Source organism: Dermacentor albipictus, chromosome 2 (assembly GCF_038994185.2).
Source record: "Dermacentor albipictus isolate Rhodes 1998 colony chromosome 2, USDA_Dalb.pri_finalv2, whole genome shotgun sequence".
Taxonomy (NCBI): Eukaryota; Metazoa; Arthropoda; class Arachnida; order Ixodida; family Ixodidae; genus Dermacentor; species Dermacentor albipictus.
In genome coordinates this window covers 117195283-117214509 of record NC_091822.1, presented here as the reverse complement: position 1 = coordinate 117214509, position 19227 = coordinate 117195283, and the positions used below count along the sequence as shown (strand labels likewise).

The following is a 19227-nucleotide window of genomic DNA, read 5'->3' as shown; positions in this document are numbered from 1 at the left end:
CGTAGGCACCTCAGCGCTAAGGCTTTTGCTTGTGTTCTTGTCAGATGATACGCATTTTTTATTCCTGTTTTGTTTTCAGGTTCCTGCTATTGAATTGGCATCTTACCTTTGTCTGCAACATTCCATTGCCAAGACACTCAGCAGTGCTCGCTTGTGCATCAACGTAAAGCACAAATTGATAGGAGGCGAGTTTTATAAATGCGCATGCATTTGTATACTTACCGAACGAGGAAAACAGTCCGTCCGCCCGTCTATCTGTCCGTCCATCACGTAAGACGATCGCTTTTTCGTTTATCATCTGGTTTAGTGTTACGTTAATGATTGAGACACCAACTCCTATTGTATCCACCTCTCTCTGTGCCTAGAACGCGCCAGAGAGATATACTGAGACGCAAACTGCAAACTCACACTTTTCTTACCCCGCGCACTTTGCACTTATTCTTTCCCGCCGTATACCCGACACTCAAGTGTCGCTTTTGCCCTGTCCCGATAGCAGATCTCTCCCATATCATGTGGCAATGCCCCATCAAAACTCCCCGCCGCACGCTCAAACCATTAATTAGTAGCGGGGAGCTGTGGGAGACTGCCCTGCGCAGCTCCGATACCACAATACAGGACCGAGTGCTGAGGTGGGCTGAGGAGGTAGCGGAGGCCTACCACGACTGGTAGACATAATGCTAGCTATATAATGTGGTGACGGACGCCTGCTGGGACTGGAATACTTAGACCTCCCTCCCCCCCCCCCCCCCCCCGGCCCCTCCCATCTCTTAAAAGGGAAATAAAGTTCATCATTCATTCTAAACTTCTGGCAAGGGTAATATGCACGAGTTTACCGTGCTTAGCAATTCGGAAACCCACCGAAATATTGTATACGGCAGGTTGAAAACTTCAGTCGTTGTCTTCCTTTGGGAAATCATACGCACTGCACAGGAGCTCACTGCGTAATGCTCACTACCTGATGCAATTCTGCTATATAGGAGATCAATATCTTACATAATTGCTTTTGAGTTAATATTCCACAGTACTGAAGGCAAGATATGTTATAGTGCACGAAGTTAAAGTCCTTCCTGTGCACACTTGACTAGGAGGCAAACAGCGGCAGGCAAGGCAAAAAGGAAATAGAGCAAATACAAAGCACATAATAAAATGTGTTAATAAACTGCCAGAAATATTTCCTCTATTTCACTAAACGACCACTCCTTTGAACACTGAAAGCAAGTTCTGTCATTCTTTTTTTTTTTTGCTAGCAGATTTAGGGAGGTTTCTGCGCACTTCTCTTTCACTTCCATTCGACTTGTGATTGGTTTTGTCGCATTCATTCATGCGTATTTTTCAATAGCCGATCAGCTGGAGAAGTCAGCAGCTAACGTAGACGAGCAAGAGGTTCTCGAAGGTTGTGCTCCGAGCAACTGCGCCATCTGCAATGCAATCCAGATGTCCTTTGCAGACTTGTGTGACAATGCGGCGCTCAATCGGACTATCTACTGGACCGACTACAGTGGTCGAATTGCTTGGTACCATCGCATGTTGTGGGATTGCTGGAATCACTAATGTGCCTCCTGCTTTGTACAGGCTTAATAGAAGCATTCATATAACTTACTGAACTGACTGCGCACATCGTATATACATTGTTGAGCGACATGTTCCTCAGAATCCAGGCATTTCTCATAGGGTCCACCCAAGGTCGGCATGCTCTTATTTAACTGCTTTAAGGGGTACATGATATTCTCTGTGGATCCGATCATTGTCTAACAATATGAGATTCTTTTTATTCGTCTATTGTATATAAAACTCCATGTCTTGTGCGCAAAAATTCACAGAGTAATTCTTATTTTCTGTCTGCTGTCTGCTGTCACTCTTGTCACTCTTGCTGTCACTCTTGTAGTTCTGTCTGCTCTCACTCTTGAAGCCACCTTGTCAAGTGTGTTTGGAATGTTGCCTAATTCAAATCACTAAAGGAATGGAGTGTTCACTTTTATGGTTTTCTTGTAACAATATTTTGCAGCGTTTTGATGTGCCTAAGGAATGGTGTATGTCTTCATCGCCTCTACGTTTCTTTAGCACCTTTGTTATTTCAATACGCTGCCAGGGATTTCTGTAACATTGCTAATAAATGTCACTGCAAGTGTTAGTAAAAAGTCTCCGGCACAGCCCGTGCCTCTGACTGGTCTTACATCTGCGTTTTTCATTAGCACACCTGCCAACCTTCGAATTTTCGGTCAAGCTTATGAATTTGGGCGCCGCCTGTGTTACGCTTTGCGAATGTTGCGTTAAGTTCTACAAAAGTAATTCTGTTTGAAAATACTTTGCTCTACGGTCTCCATTCCTTCCGTCGCAAGTTTTGTCGTCTGATGGTGGAAAGATGCGAAAGGAATACTTGCTTCGAGCAAGTACTTGTTTTGAAACAGCGAGGAGCACGGAGCGAGAGCGTGCTGGCGGCCCACTGCTGGGTGACGTAAGCATAGCGTCGATTCGAAGGGCGGGGCTTTGCTCTCGCTGCTGCCTCCGAATTTTGGTTCCACGCACTCTGATAACCGAAACTCGTCGTGCCACAGTTCCACAGTTAATTGCATTCTTGTGAACACAAAAGTTGATACGGCACGTACGGGGGGGAGCTCGCTTCAATTTCCCAATTATGATGAGCCCACATAAATTATAACTTTGAAAGTGAATAGATCTTCCTTAATTAGTTACTAATTACCATCTAGCAACCGTCACTACATGGTCACCACCACTGACGGCATGTATCTGAAGGAACCGTCCTTGTATTGAAAACGTTTACTATTAAATATTATTTAAAGTCTTCACACAGACACCCGATACATTGGCGCACTTTGGAGTAGAGGTGGTGGTACTTTAAAGTCCGAAAATTTTGGTGCTGATTTTACATGCTTGTGTTTTGTATTGATAGTATAAGTGGCATTGCAAATTGCATAATGTCTTTATGGTTGCTTCCAAGCGCCTGTCATATGCCTTATCGCACTTTCTTTTGTTCATCATGTCATAAGCCTGTCTGGCTTCCTGAAATTCCCAGATATCTAACTAAACATGGCTTCGTGTAACGGTTGTCTGCAAGGCCAGCTTTGAAATTGCAAAGCGTGTACAGCCACATGCCGCATAATAAAAAGCAAGACATCACGTACAGGAAGCTGGTGAATAATTGAAGTACAGAGCTCTGGATTTCTTTTTCTTAAACCTTTATTTAAAGAAGAATATCTTAAGATCCTGCACTGACATCTTGTCTTGGACGCAAGAACGCTCAGGATTCTCGAGGCACAGTCCACTGTCTGCACATCAAATGATTTGTGATGAACAAACGCCCATGGCATTATCACAGCAAGCATGTACATATGAAGCATGCTACGTCAAGATACACTATTCGCCCGGCGTCTTTTGATGAATCTGTAAATGAAGTCCGTGGTCCACATTAAGCACACAAAGAAAGAGCCAATGCTGATCATTCGGAGCAGTCCATCGTATGACCCGATTTTGTCCTTGAAGTAACCTGAGGAAAAGAAGAAATACGTGTGCAAAGAAATTGTGCATCTATTCTCGATGGTGACAAAACAGCCACTTTCAAAGAGAACACATGATAATAAAGCAAACATAACTAAAGCACTTATATGCTTATCGCAAGAAAAGAAATGACGTCTGAGACGATGCTTTAGGCTGAAATTTACATGATAAAATAGGTCTTCTTGCCTTCATGCAATAATTCAGCTGCCATAGGTATTCATTAGACACATTCTTTACACAGGAAAAAACATCACGTAGCTGTAAGAGACTGACTATCATTTTTCCCGGGCTTCCTTTCGTACTTCACGAGAGTTTTAACAGCGGGCTCAAGGACCACAGTGTTATAACACACAGCCATTAAGCTCATAATCTAACGCTTCTGATGGTTTGCGTGCATGGCATGATATGAAGAGTATTAACCAAGTTCAAACAGCAGAACGCAACTGCTGCTACACCGTACCAACAAGCGCACTGCACTGGTCCGGCCTTACGTCGTGTTTGCCTGCATTATGTATGGATGTATCCCGGTGTTCATAATTCGTCGATATGAACCAGATAGCTCAGAAGCTTCCACTACTGCACGATTTCATGGTCATGCTGATGCAACAGGTCGGAGTGGTGATGGTTGAACCGTGGTCCACGTGACCGCGAAAGAAGATAGGGGAATGTGCGAGGGCATGGCATCATTAGACTAATGCAAGGCGCACTCAAAAACTTCTTCGAAATTATCACGAAAATATGATCTCATGGGAGTCAGAGAGCTCTAGCGTTTCCATAAATGTGTGGGTCATTGTGGAATTATAGGCTACTGGAAAGGTGGGCGGTAGCAGCCTTCATACGAACGCCCATGAAGGCTGTCTACGCCAGCTCAACACTGTATCGGCAACAATGCTGATAGCGCTATCTTGTGGCGTACAGTTTAGTCGTATAGTACACAGAGTTATTATTGATAATAATGATCAGCCATATTCTACTGAGCTGCTGGTGTGTAAAGTACCAGTGGCGACATAATCGTTAACACGCAGCCCGTTTTAGTTCGACTAGAAGACATGGATAACATGAACATTCCTAAGCCTTGTGGTGGGACAATTAAGGCGTCGAGGTCAGGTCTCCAGTAACACACTATTTCGTGAAAGTCTAGTAACTAAAGTATAATGTGTTTCTGGACAAGCAAAGCTCTCGAATATTACGGCGCGGTGACTCGAGGGTAACGAGAGAGAGAGAGAGAGAATAAACATTTTTATTCGGTGAATGAAGCTTTGGAGAGGCGTCCTCATTCCAGAATGCCTTGAGCTCGGGCCGCGTCCTGGGCCCTCGCAATCAGCCGTTGCTGATCCTCGAGGTCGGAGCTGGCCAAGGCTCTCTCCCAAAGCTCGTTAGTGGGGTGAGGGTTCGGAGGATTTAATGGTGCCGCTCTGCGACCCCCTACTATGTGCCTGAGGGACCCGGGCTCTGCGCAGAAGCGGCATTGCGGAGAGAATTTCGTAGGGTCTATGAGGTGATTTCTGGTTGGGTGCGGGAATGTATTAACCTGTAGAGCTCGGAGGAATCGCTCCTGCTCTCTAGGTAGTGACTTGTGTGGGGGTGCATATGTTTTGCGGGTTAGCTTGTAGTGTTGTGTGATGTCTTGGTAAGAGACTAGAGGGTGCATGCGCTCGGGTTCAGATTCCTCGGCGTCGGCTCGGTGGGTCAGATTTCAAAAAGGGCTCTGCTCACAGGTTGCAGGCAGGGAAAATAAGGCCCGGCGTGCAAAGTGAGATAGAGTGTGACGGTTGTAGTTGCAAACGACGCCAGAAAACCACTACGCAAAGCGAGAAAATCTCGTAGATACCAAAATGGAGAGAGCGGCCAACTGGCGCTAATAAGAGAGGGCGCGTGCAAGCGAAGGTAAAGGAGATGTGACAGCGGCCTCGTCACAGGCAGGCACATACCGCTATAGCTATGGCCAAATATTTGTGTCGCAAAAGTCATATACAGACTGCTGCACGCTCACCGGTGATCTTGGGGCACGCCAGGTAAGCCAGGCCCATCACGAACCGGGTGACGCCCGACGAAAGTCCCAAGTTCTCCACTCCCAGCTGGTCGGCCAGCACGGGCCCGAACAGCACGACCACAGTGCCGTTGCTCCAGCCGAACAGTGCGCACATGAGCGCAGTCACCGCGTAGCGGTCGGGTCGTATGGTGGGCAGGGAGACGCACAGCGCGCCCGTGAGCATCGCGCTGGCGCTCAACAGCACGCGCCGGTCGCAGAAGGCCCGGTCCGACAGCGCGCCGGCCACGAGACGGGCGCAGGCGTCGCCGATGGCGGACACCGAGAGAAACACTGCGCCGTCGCGGCGCGTGAAGCCTTTTTCGATAGCGAAGTCGACGAGGATCATCAGAACCAGCGGTATGTAGACCGAGAAGGCACACGTCACGGTCACCATGTAGAAAACGGGCGCCCGAAGGAAGCTCCAGTGCGACGAGCCCGCGCCATCGCCGCTGGCCTCCAGAGCGTCTGGACGGGCCGACGTACGGCGACAGAGGCCTTTGACTGCAGCGTCGACGGCGACGGTTTCGGGACATCCGTTGGTGACGAGGACTGCCGGCTCGGACACAGACCACGGTGGTGCGACGGCACTGTTGTTTCTGGTGCTACCAGCTCCGCCATTTTGAATGTTGTAGGCACCTTCTAAGCGCGAGTACGAAGGAGTGTCGCCGCCGCCGCTTTGTTTCCTCTTAAGGAAGCGGAAGGAGATTCGCCCGAACTCTAAGGGTTTAGGACAGGGAGGAAACTCGTACGTGGTCGCCGTGCCGTTTGCGACAACTGGATCGCGGGCTTCGGAGATTTCGCGGTTAGACACGCTGACGATGTCACCTTGGTTTTCGGGTGAAGAACCGTTCGCGTAAGAGGCTAAATCCTCGCAGCTTTGCAAAATTGACGTGCTCTTGAGGGAAGGTCTTGATCGCACGTCCTTGAGCTTGGTGCCGTTCAGTTCATCATCAGCGGATGTGCCGGCTCCGATTACGGCCTTGTAGGTACCATCAATCGTCGCCACTGTAACGGAAAAGAAGGGATTCATGTATAATTCTCAGAAACAGCTGCATAGATCTATGTTTTACCCGCCGTGGTTGCTTAGTTGATATGGTGTTGGGCTGCGAAACACAAGGCCGTGGGCTGGAATCCCGGCCATGGCAGCTGCATTTCGATGAGGACGAAAGCGGAAAACGCCCGTGTACTTCGATTTAGGTGCCCGTTAAAGATCCCAATGCAATCAAAATTTCCGGAGTCCTCCACTACGGCGTGTCTCATAATCAGATCAAGGATTTGGCACGTAAAACCCCGTAAGTTAATTTTTTAAATCTACGTTTATATTTACACGTAATGCATGCGCGCAAACAAAGCAGATGCATGTGCAGTCTGCACACCATTTTTACTTTGGGCGCTTTAACAAACGATGCGTTCTCGACGCCGCAATCCTGGCGATCGATAGGTCATGTGGTGAGGTTTCATACGCTGGTTCTGGACAGACCACGACAGCTATTCTTTAAGGCGAACGTCAAGCGCTGACAGTTCTGATGGCTTCCCCCTTTTCCGTGCGGTATAGTTCATGTGTGCGCCTTTCACGATGAGTGCCAGTCGCTGGGATAACGAAGATAATGAGATGTTTATCATTACTTTTAAATATACCATCGCGCCTTGTCTAAAGTGTGCAACGACGAAAATAAATCGCCGGACAACGTCTGCTCGTGTCATACCTTTACTCCAATGTCGCGTCCGAGTTTCCGGCGGGGCAGATGAGCAGACACGTACATAACCCTTCTGGACTATAAAGAGCATCAGCAATGCACTTTTAACATTGTGCTCCAGCTATTCCCACTTTGCCGAATGTTCAGCCAGAGAATACTTTGAATGTGTAAGTGCGTGGGTCTGACTAGCGATTTGTAGTGACTTATTTTACAGAATATTTCTATTCATTTGGACATTGCCCTGCTCAGGCACCGTTTACAGGTGCGGCCCTGTCCTCATGCGCAATTGCTCCGGGGGCTTGCACCATGGTCACGGAACCGACGCAGGGCTCTGACTATTCCTTTATTGGCACGGACTCCCGTGTCCACGTTTTGTTTCAATGAATATAACATCCATCATCAGGCCTTAACATTCTGATGCGACTTGTTCGTGATTTTGGCACGTAAAACCCCTGAATTTGGTTATATTTAGTCAGAAACGAATCCGTGAACCAGCATATCTATAGCGGTAATATACGTTGGTATAGAGAGGTCGATTCGTCATCTGCGTTTCTCCAGCCGCGCGAACGACAGCGTGGAAAGCCACTAGTTGCCATCATCCTCCCCCGCGCCACCACAAGGAGAGAGGGCGGCGGTAGAAGAGGGCGGTCTATCATCCTGAACGCTCCATCTGGAGGACACGGGCCTGTCTATCGCTCTCGTGCATGTGTGCTGCGAACGTGACAAACGTATTTCTCTCTTCTTTCCTCGTTATGTCCCTCTTCCCCAAGGCGCTGAGACATGCACCCTAAAGCGCTGCAGAAAAGAGCGCCTCTTCCTCTCTACAATGACCCTTTCACAACACGTGAACCTTCAGGCGCTCAAAAGCTCTCGCATGACAGCACGTGCGTCACAAAAAGGGTATAGTTGGTGTTCAAAAACGCACTTCGCATTTCAGTTGTGGGATAGCATGCACCCTTTGCATCGGTGCCTTCGCATAGGCGGTGAAGATCCGACTACCACGAAAACAGGTGAAAGAGACACAGAAAGTTGGAACTTGGTAGCACGGAACCCAAGGACGAGACAAAAGGGAAACGACACACACATCTACATTGCCATTTGTCTCCGCGCTACGAAGTTACATCTTGGAATACCAACCAGCCCTATCCTCTACAACTGTTAAGCCAAAGAAATATATCAGAAATAACAGAAGTTCTAACAGAAATAAAAGTAAGAAAGCTTGACTGCACCTCGTTCCGAACGCTCCAGATTCGCTGCTGATCCTCGCCGCTGCTCTCCGTCGCCGGATTTGTTAGCTGTAGTTTTCGCGGGCGAGATCTTTGTGCGCGCGGTTTTCGAAGCCTCCCAGGGAGGCACCTTGAAGATGATGCACGCTGACAGGGCGTTGAGCATAAGACCGCCCGTGATGAGAAAGGCGCCCATGAAGCCGTACTCCTGCGCAGAATTTGTAGGGAACGCATGAAGGCGAAATTGTCGAACGAGCTCAAGGCGACCAGTTCCGCTTATTGTATATGGGACATACCAAGTCAACGTGAAAACGCACCATCGTTTCGGAGCCAATACGGGCTCCTTGGTCGCACTTGCTCTTACCAGAGTGTGACTAAGGAAACTACACGGACTCCGCAATGTCTCTGCGTTTTCACCTTGACTTGCTTAGTGACTGCAGCCTCTTCTTTTAGTACGGTATCTAACCAGATTAATTTTCTTCAAACGCTTCGTTTACTACTTAGCGGAAGTAAGTAACGATGAGTTGATACATAGTAATTTCTTGAGTGAGAAGAGACTGACACTTACGCGAAAGCTTTCTTTAATGGGATTAGCAGCCTTAGGATACTTCAGGCACTTTCCGGTTTCTATCGGTGTTCCTAACCATTTTGCCGCTAGCCTGGATCACTGGTAGGGTCATGGTTTAATGGGTGGAGCATCGGGCTGCTGTGTCGAGAGAACCGAGTTCGTAACCAACCGTCTAAGGAATTTGAGTCGCTGAATATGCAACTCTGTGCCGCTCTTCAATGAACCTTTCTGACGCCAACTTGAGTTGCTGCGTATGTAGCGCTGGATATGTGCCCCTCTTCGATGAATCTTTTGGACACTAGCGAGTCACTGGGTATGTGGCACTGGCGATGTACCGCTCTTTAACGACAAACCAAAAAGGAAACAAAACAACATCTGCGGATTCCATGCGCTGCGGTTACCGGTTAAAGGGGAACTTTAATTGCTTTATGTGAAGAATTATTTTTCTGCTTAGCGATTATTTGCAAGTACAGACCACACGACCCAGTTGGACGCATTGCCACTAGGAACCGCCTCGCTCAACTCTTTTCCTCCGTTGGTAGAGAGGGAGAGAGACAAAAAGAAAATTTCGATGTGGGTAGAAGGCGCAGGAAACGGTCGGACTAGAAACTGTCTCTGGCCTGCTACGCTAATACTAGTGGTAAAAGAAAGAAGGCGAAGTGCAAAGAAAACAGGAAGAGGGTAGATGACGCGGATAGAGCCTATATTGCCAGACAAGAGCAAGGCTCGGTCGATCGTCGTCTTCCTTCATGGAAATGATTCGTAACATACAAGGTGTTTCAACGAATATTTTAAGGAATATTTAAATTAAATGGCCGTTTTGAAATACAAGGACGGTTCCTTCGGAAGCTAGCCCTCTGTGGAGGCGACCGTGAGGCGACGGACGATACATGGCAATTCAACGCTAATTAACAAAACATAATGAATTGACTTTCAAACCTTAAGCTTCAGCGGATTCATCGTAATTGGGTAATTGAAGAGACCTCCTGGTACAAGCCATATCATCTTTTGGGTTTAGAAAAATCAGCTTACCCGCGGAATTGTGGCACGACAAAATCGGAGCGCGCGTAACTGATGCTGCGAGGCTGCAGCAAGCGCAGAGCCGTTCCCCGCGAAGCGACGTTGTGCTTACGTCTCCCAGCAACGGGAAGCCAGCGCTGATAAAGTCAGTAGCGCGGAGTCCAGCGCGCTGGCTGTCCGCGGCTGGATGAGGTAAGCAGAACGGCGCCTCGAGGGTCGCGGCTTTGCGCTCGCTACATCCTCCCAGTTTCGGTTTCGCGCGCTCTGACACCCGAATTTATTCGGGCCACAATTCCGCGAGTAATCGCCGTTTATTGCGATAGCAACTATATGGACACTCCAGGCGCATTTCTGCGGTCGCCGTCGTTGTTGGCGTCGCCGTGAGGCTCTTCATAAAGTCGAAGGACCAGAAAATCGTCGCCGCGCGCCGTATACGCTGCAGTGCGAGTGGACGCGTGCAAGGGTGGGCCGGCAATCGCGGCTCAGTCTCGCGCACGCAAGAGAGGAAAGTGGGAAGGAAGCGCGCCGTCTTACGTCGCGCTCAAGGCTCCGATAGAAGGTGGGGAGGGCGGCGCGTTCTAATCCACGAAGGTGGATTCACTCGCAGCTGGTGCCGCGCTTCCTCACTCCAGCGTGTTGACAACGAGATTCCGTGGTCAGCGGGTGAGAGGTATTCATGTTCGCTTGTGCGCGCGTGACGCTTGCTAATTGAGTTAGTATGACTATGTTTACAAGTTTATACGGCCGATAAATTTACTATCCCTACTTCGTGTAGTTGTCCACCAATCTGCTATCGCAGTCGAGGCTTCGCCTTTCGGGTGAAACTGCGACTTTCTTCTAGATCCGAAAGTTTATATGACTCGTGCGAAGGACTCGCTTCAATTTCCCAATTACTATGAGCGCTGTAAAACTAATAAGTTAAAATTTTATTCAATGGATTTCTTTTGTTTATTGGCGACTCATTACCATGTATCACCTGTTACCTCAAGGTCGGCATCGCTGGCGGCATATCTCCGCAGGAACCGTCCGCAGCTCGTTTTCGCCGGAGCGACTTGCAAAATTGTTCGAGCTTCCCGGCGTTTGCAAGGAAGACGGCGGAGGGTGGTATGATTATGGACAAAGTGTAGTATGCGAGTTTGAATTCCACATGCTACCCTATGCATCTCCGCAGATTCTGAGAAAATGGGAGGGGCTACATGAAAACGTCACGCGTCCATGAACACACATATAAGTGACGTATACGAGCTAGACATCGACGCGTATAGTTCTGTGTCTATAGACTTAATTGTGGAAAATTGGGAGGAGCGAAGGGAAGAAAAATATTCGGATCCCACGTAGTGTGGTAATCTATGTAATCTATGTATGCTGTTAGCTTTTACTGACGATAATTAGCGCTGATGTTGGCGGCGAATGTGTAATTTTTGGGGCGTTCAGTTCAATACGAAAGTGATGAGTTGATGTTAAACGTTACCTTGCGTGCACCACTGCTGTTTGTCTGCGTAGTCCACAGAACACACAATGAGACTTCTTTTCTTGAGGCGTTGTTGTGTGCCATTGTACATAATCTCTGAGAGGGTTGAGCATGACCTTCAGACTGGGATACATAGCGCAAAAATTACACAGGGACAAGCAGAACACGGGACGAGCGCTAACTTTCAACATGTATGTTCAACATGTTCAACATGAGCGCTCGTCCTGTGTTCTGCTGGTCCCTGTGTAATTTTTGCGCTATGTATCCCAGTCTGAATGCATCCCACCAACACGCCCAAACTTCTTCCCTGCTTGAGCATGACCATTGCCTCACGTGGCGCATTGCATCGTGGCAACAACGGCCTGTACCACGTTTCGCTGTAGGGAAGACGCTCCTGTTTCGCACGACGCTTATTTCTGGCCAATATGTCCATGACGCTGAGTGCATGCTGTGGAGCCCTTCTGCTGGCTCGTGTTTATGTGCTCCTTCTGTAGTGGGGGCGAGGACTTACGGAGTCGCCATCTGTCGGAAGCGCCTCCCTTGCGTATAGTATGAGGGATCACGCGGCGTGCTCCTCATAGGTTTCGCTTACGGCGCTCAATAAAAACACCACGCGGCAGCCCTCCTGGACATTTATGTAGGTACTCTCAAAACGAGGGAAGTTTCTGAATGTCGATATAATAATCTTGAGCGAACTGAAAGCACAGAATCATTTACAGACGCTCTCTCTTTAACGAATACGTACAGTGAACGCCACTACGCGCAGTCGCCGCGATAGAGTCTCCCGAACCGGATTCTTGCGTGAAAACTAGGCAAACGCTGAGAGTATAAACTATGTGAAATAATGATACATGCGTATTGCGTTTCTTATAGTGGGTTGTCTGTATAACCAAATGGAGCATAACAGAGTGGAGCCTCAATGCAGCCATCGCATGGGTTTGCAGCGATCGACTGCGTGTCTGCATGCATGTCCGCGCACAAAGTTTTGCTTTAGCTGTGCGTGCGTTTTCGAACCGTGCCGTGAGCTTTAGGCCACAGCATATGAGCATTTAATGTGTTGCGTGGACGCTATCACAATAGTTCAAAAATAATTTCGTTATAGAGAATTCGACTCCTACGACGAATGTGATATGCCGTCGCGATGATTCAATATTTTTTTTGTCTTCTAAATTCTTGGACATTTCAATATTATCTCTCAAGTTGCGTTGCACTGTATGTTTATCGGTCTTCTCAGCGTGCGATTTCCATCTGCTTCTTTTTCATAATCCAATGCATTAATTTATAACAAAAACATGACCATACACCATGTTTTTTTTAATGTGCATCTTACCGCTGCCTGTACGTTCCAGTGAATTTGCCAGTATCTAGCATCAACAAGTTCGTAGAACAAACCGTCATGACATTAGCTGGGCAGCGGGCGCAGGCGAGCGTCTCAGTGCGCGCTTTATGCTAGTCACCGAACATCGCAGTCCCGGCGCCGTACCAGAAATCTTCCTCGCCTTTGTACTTGCTGCATACCCGAGTTGTAGCCAATGGCTGTCTGCCGGTTCTAATCTTTGCGAGCCAAGCTTCATGCAGCTCCTTGTCCTGCGGCTACGTGTGAATAAGGCTGACACCGGGCTCCGTTGCGTACCTCCAGGACTGCGGCAGCGAGCTGCTACCGAGCTACCATGCTGCACGCCTCCAAAGGCAGCCACTACCTATTATAGTACTTTCAAATGTTGTCAAGCAGATACCCAAGGCGGTAAAGTCTCACCACTTAATCAGAACCGCAGCGCAGCTGGAACTTTGTGCTTTCGTTTTCAGCTGGCTCGGCTCTTCCGAAGCAGCCGACGCGGCCGCTGTGTCCTCGTGATTCCTCATGCCACGTCACGCTGACGGTGGCGCCAGCTTTTCCAGTGGTGGAGCTTGCCCCCAATACCCGGCCAGCACGCTGTTAAGACGCCAGCTCCAAGCGCTCTCTCAGGCTATGGACGATTGTAACGTTTATACTATCACAACCCAGCAAGCGACCTCCACAGCCCACCACCTGCATTTATTGTCGCATAGGAAAACAAACACAGCCTGTGCCATACGAACAAACTGTACGCGGTGGTGCCGGCCTGGGTTCGCAGAGGTGAGCTCCATCTGGTGGTGTTGCAAGAAACCCAGCGGTGCGGGCGTGCAAGACCACAACAGCAGCAGCGCCCGGAAGGTCGGGAGAAGAGGCAAACAAACCTTCGCTTTAAATAAGCCAGCGTGTTTATGAATTGCCCTGTGCGGCTTGACGGCTGTATCATGCAGTGCTCTAGGGCAGGCCGGCTAACTTCAGGCAGACGGAACGACTTCGGCGACGGTGAATTCTATGGTATACTAATCGAACCAACGGAACAGCGCAAGGAAAAGGGGCATACACATCAATCGTGCACCTCGAGCCGGTAAGCCCAATGACTGACCAGTCACACAGCACGAGGAAAGGCGAGGAAGAAGGCGGCAACTGTCCTCACCCAATTGTGGTTCAGAGAAGAGTGCAATGTCACGCATACCTGTATGGCCTGACAGCCTTGGGCGTACAGAAATATCCGACTGGAGAACTTCTCAGGAATAGGCTTGACGCTCTGCTTTCGGATATTTCTGTGCTCCCAAGGCTGCCAGAATAATTGCATAGTTTCCAACTACGTCTTTTGTCATCGGACGTAAAGTTAGAGCTCCTTGGTCGTCTTCTATAAGTTTTTTGTAAGGCCAAAACGGTAGGGGTGTTACCCTGCGATAAGGAAACACCCTCAAGGGTGTAAACATTTTTTACAGTGCAGGCCAATTAAATCTAGTTAATTACATGTTTAATCCAGGCTTCTACAGTTCATTTTGCACACTTCACACTCCAACCTCCAAAAGTTCCGAAAATTTTATGTTAGGAGCGACGACTGTATAGGGGTTGAAAATAACATCTGAAGTGTCCTTTTTATAGGGCTAGGAAGGACTTCGAATGCAATCCATCCAATGGATGTAAGCGACGACAAAAACAAGCGTCACGTGTCAATATACGAATAGCGAACGAACGTTTTGAGGCCTGCGGTCGGAAGCGTCATAAAGAAGCATAGGATATTTGTTTTATGCGGTACACCTTAACGTTTTACAACGTGCTCTAAATCTATTTTTGGAGCTTACCGGTACGCTTGTCTTTTTATTTCTCTTCATATCGTACACTAAAGAGGTAGTACTGTACTGAAGCGGGCCTCGGCTCGCAAGTACAACCTTACCTGCAGCAGGAGGTGAAGGACTGGTGGGAAAGCGAACCCGGCCAATGTGCCGCCCGTGTAGTAGATGCCGTTCCCCGAGCCTCGGTATCGCTTGAAGTACTTGCCGATGATCACGTCGTTAGTAGGCATCCCGATGCCGTTGCCGATACCTGCAACGGCAAGAGATTGAGACCCCGTGAACAAGATCTTGTCACATATGACATTTGGGCGTACGCACGACGTAAACGTGAAACGTGTTGAAAGCGGCCATACTAAGGCTACAGATTTAAATAACATAAATTTAATTTGAAGGAACGGGGCGGGATGAGAAATTGAAAAAATGTAATTGAAAAGTATTGGGCCAATTGGTTAGGCGGTATAGTAAACCTAATTTTAGCGGTAATAAAAACAGATGTGAAGAAGGACAGACCAGACGCTTTACATGTCAGATGAACATCTGGATAAGAAGTTTCGCTCAAGGAATGAAAAAGACAAAGAGGTAAAGAGGCCATAATTAAACATACTATTAAGGGAATGAATGAATCAGTCAGTGATTACGGAGGCGCGTGGTCTAAATGCGCAAAGTGAGCGTAATCAGGAAATTGGGAGACGGACGTTGTATAAAGGCACCTGCGGCATAGTTCCTAGACATAGAAGCATACTCTCTGTACTAATGCAGGAGGCGGAATGCCACCTTCGTGGCTTTTTTGTCTCTGGGGACAACCCAGACATCCAAAGACATAACGGGCAGGACCTCCATAGGTGCATACACTGCTCTTCAATCAGAGTGCACACTATCCAGTTCAATGTGATCCACAACGCGTTAGCGCGTGGCCAAGCGCGCTCCCAGGTTGTATAGTGCCGTCAATCGGCGCGGTACGCGTTCCCGACTTGATGCGAAAGGGTTACGATGTTGTTGCTTCGAGCATCGCCCCTTCTCTCGCTCTCTATCAGAGTTTCATGTGCCAACTCTTGTTCTGACGAAAACGGTCAGGACAGACGGTGGCCACTTTTGACACTGAAGCTGTTAGACTCTAGTTGGCCCGGATTTTTCCTGTTCGCATGTGCGGTGCTCACACTGAGCCGATCCCGGAGACACTGCAAAGAAGCGAGAAGCGCACAGTGTGATTCTTCTCTGAGAGGTATCACATGACGTCACCATGTGACACAATCACTTGACGAAGACGTTATCGCGAGGCGTCTTGTTTAACATAATGACATCATCATATTACTTCATCAGGCGATATCGTCGCGTGACGATGATGTTATTCTCGTATCTTCGAATTTGCAATACGAAGCTATAATGTCTGTAGCTTGTGTGTCAGTCGCACTTTGCAAATTTTCTGACGCAATTTAGTTTGAGAAATTGAACTAGTTCAGTAATGCACTTGTGCTATTGAACGTAGGATGTATGCTGCAATAAGAAGGCATGCAGCACTTCCGAACACGTGCGCGGGCGCGTGACGTACGTATGTACACACAGTGTATCTGTCATTATTGTGTGGACGCTTTGCCCGTTGCATCTGTCACACTGCGTGTGCTGCGACGGTAACCAGCCTTATGCTAAACACTCTCCCAGAGCCGTACCTCCACCTAGCGACCGCCGTCACTCATGCAGACCTCAAACGGCAGCTAGAAAAGGGCTTTGTTTTTTCCCGCGTGAACGGCAAAGTTTTCGCGCAACAGAAATATCTTTTCTCGTATATTGGAATTACAGTGCGAAGTTTTCACGTCTGCAGCTTGTATGTAAGTCGCACTTTACAAATTCTCTGACGCAATTCACTTTAAAAATTTCACCGACTATTTCAATACTGCGTAAGGCGCAAATTGAGCGAAGCTCTACACGTGTTTTCATTTCGTGATGTATTGGCTGCCGCGGACAATCTGCCTCGTGCAGCACGTTGCAAACGGAGCGAAGTGTAGCGTGACTGCCTCGCTAATTTGGCGATCGCTAGAGCCAGCGCGTGGGTGATGCGTGGGGCGATTCACAGCGGCCATTGCAGACGATGGGCGCTACTCTGGCGCCATCTCGTAGCCATCGTCACAGCACTAGGATTTTCTTCTCGCGATTTCGCCATAGCCTCCTTCTCCGCTTTCCGCCTCATGGTTCCGCTGCACCTCCCCCCTCCGCTTTCCTCCTCTCGTCTTTCATACCCCGCCGCGCTCCGCGTTCGCTCCTTCCTCGTTCGCTGTGCTCATTCGCTCGGTTACGCCGACGCCGACGCTCACCGCAGGAACAAGCGCCTAAGAGATGTGCTTTAAATTGATTCAGTTCGACAAGGCACTTGCGCTTGGCGGAGGGCCAAGAGGAATGAACATGTGTGCTTCACTTCCGCACACGCGCATGCGCGCGTGACGTATTTCGCTTATGATGGTGGTGCTCGTCTAACGTCGTCTAACGTCGGTCGTGCTTGTCTAACGACGGCCACAGCTTCGCTGCACATCCACTTTCGCGTGGTGTAACGGAGGTGGATTTTTTTGTGCGGTGAAATATCGCAGATAAGAAGCAGTGAGTTCCAAGTGACGCCTATATTGCGATTCCACGCAGAAAGAGAGAAAGGGCAAATTAGCTATCGAATGGCAATGCAGAAATTTCTGTGACGGGTGCATCGAGGGGCGATAAACCAAACTTTATATTCTGAGATGACGGCAGTTCTCATTTACAGAAGCATAAGCGACGCACAACTCGCACAAAAGCGAGCCACCAGTCTGTTGTGGTCATTTTCGCAGGACAAAGATTTCCTCAAGCCTGGGATAGCTTGGGAGAGATGGCGAAATAAGGCATGAAGGCCGATGTTCGAACCTGGCAGAACGCGTGGTCACGAGCTCGCGCGCGTTACAGCTCATACTGAAAGCGTGAGTACTGATCTCGCGTCATTGTGGAACGTATCATATTTCTTTTAATTTAATACGCAATCTACGAATAAAAAACGGATGCTGTCTATGGATGGTTATCAAATTAATTCGGATGTATGAACAGTGCGTGGGTGATCTGACTAGATTTTTCTCACTTGTGGAATAAGTTTATCTTTCTAACAGAATGCAGTTCGTTGATAAAGCTTGTCGGTGCCGGGAGTTTCTCGCAGTGATCCTTGCCAACACTGGTGGTGGTGGTGGTGGTGGTGGTGGTGGTGGTGGTGGTGATGTTGAAGCAGGCGGGGTTAGCCTGGCATACGTAGCCGGCAATTGTTCCGCCTGATCCTCCTTCGAGTTGAGATCAGTGGTGTGTCACCAGGTGTTGATGAGCCCCGTGTCTCGCAGGGAGGCTATCAGCAGTCGTTGCGCTCTCTTCCTGAATGCCGCGGGCCCTCCGGGGAAAACAACGTCTTCAAAGGTCCTGTGCGTGAGACCGCTTTTTTGTAGGTTGTCGACCATCGCTTTTCTTTCTGTGTCGAACTGCGGGCATAGCCAAATGAAATGTTCGATGTCGCCAATGTCACCACAGAAAACACAGAGTGGGGAAGCGCGAAGCCCAGTCTTGAATAACCAAGCTGGGGTGTACGCGGAGTCGGTCCTGATGCGCTATAAAAGCGTCGCTTGTTCGCGTGTAAATCCATGAGTCACACAGGATTCGTGTGGATTCTTGTACATCTCTCTAAAGTGAAGGCGGATTGCACCCTTATGGTTTCGAGAAGCTTTAGGAGTTTTCACTTTTGGGACACATGTCAGCGCTAGGCGTGCAAGGGCGTCAGCTTCCTCGTTTCCATCAATTCCTACGTGTGATGGAATCCACTGAAACCTTATGTTAAATCCTTTTCTCGTTAGGTCGTCGATCAGTGCCAGAGACTGCCTTGTAAATTTTTCTAGAGGTAGGCCCCAATGTAATCTCTGTAATGCTGACTTGGAATCCGTCAGCACCACGACATCTCGTGCAGAAAAGGCCCGTAGTTTCCGCAAAGCCGCGGTGATTGCGGCGCTTTCTACTGTTGTAGAGGAAACTACGCGATCCAGTCGGCCAGACCATGACACATCAAGGGATGGTATGCAGAATGCCGCTGCACAGCTATCTGTTTGTGCGCACACCGAACCGAGCCTTGCCAACACTCTTTAACAATGAAGTCAAGTGTTTAATGAAAAGTCGTCCGGTCGGGATTAATCATAGTCAAATGTAATATGCATGCCAACCACAAACATAAGTAAAATAACGAGATGTGAAGAAAGCTTCCGTACGGGTAGTGAAACGTCTTGTTATTAATGTTTGTAGCCGGCATTCTTTTTACCATTGGCTCTTTAGTAATACGTTATATGATCGACTACAGGGAATTTCATCGATCTCACTATTTTCTTTTTTATCCAAAAGAAGCAATGGCTCATGACATGTATAGATACGCAAGAGAGACATAGAAGTAATCACCATGAGATACTCCCATTAGCGCATTGCGTGGAGAAACTAGAAGGTGTCTGCCTTTCGGAATCTAAAGTGCACTACAGAAAAAGCGGCGTTGTTTTGTGACCGAAACCAAGGACAGGAGCTAGGAG

The 19227-nt window shown here is 48.5% G+C and overlaps 1 protein-coding gene across 4 annotated transcripts in view; it reads right to left on the bottom strand.

The window, feature by feature from the left end:
- Positions 1-3180: 3180 nt before the first annotated feature.
- Positions 3181-19227, bottom strand: part of LOC139056063 (uncharacterized) — a 76680-nt gene continuing 60633 nt past the window's right edge. For all 4 annotated transcript variants that reach the window (XM_070533894.1, XM_070533892.1, XM_070533891.1 and 1 more), the window contains 4 exons: positions 14770-14918; positions 8475-8679; positions 5510-6553; positions 3181-3505 (listed from right to left, as the gene is read on the bottom strand). In XM_070533894.1, the coding sequence (XP_070389995.1) occupies positions 3366-3505; positions 5510-6553; positions 8475-8679; positions 14770-14918 (1538 nt within the window). In that variant the 3' untranslated portion in view covers positions 3181-3365. The remainder of the gene's footprint in view (positions 3506-5509; positions 6554-8474; positions 8680-14769; positions 14919-19227) is intronic.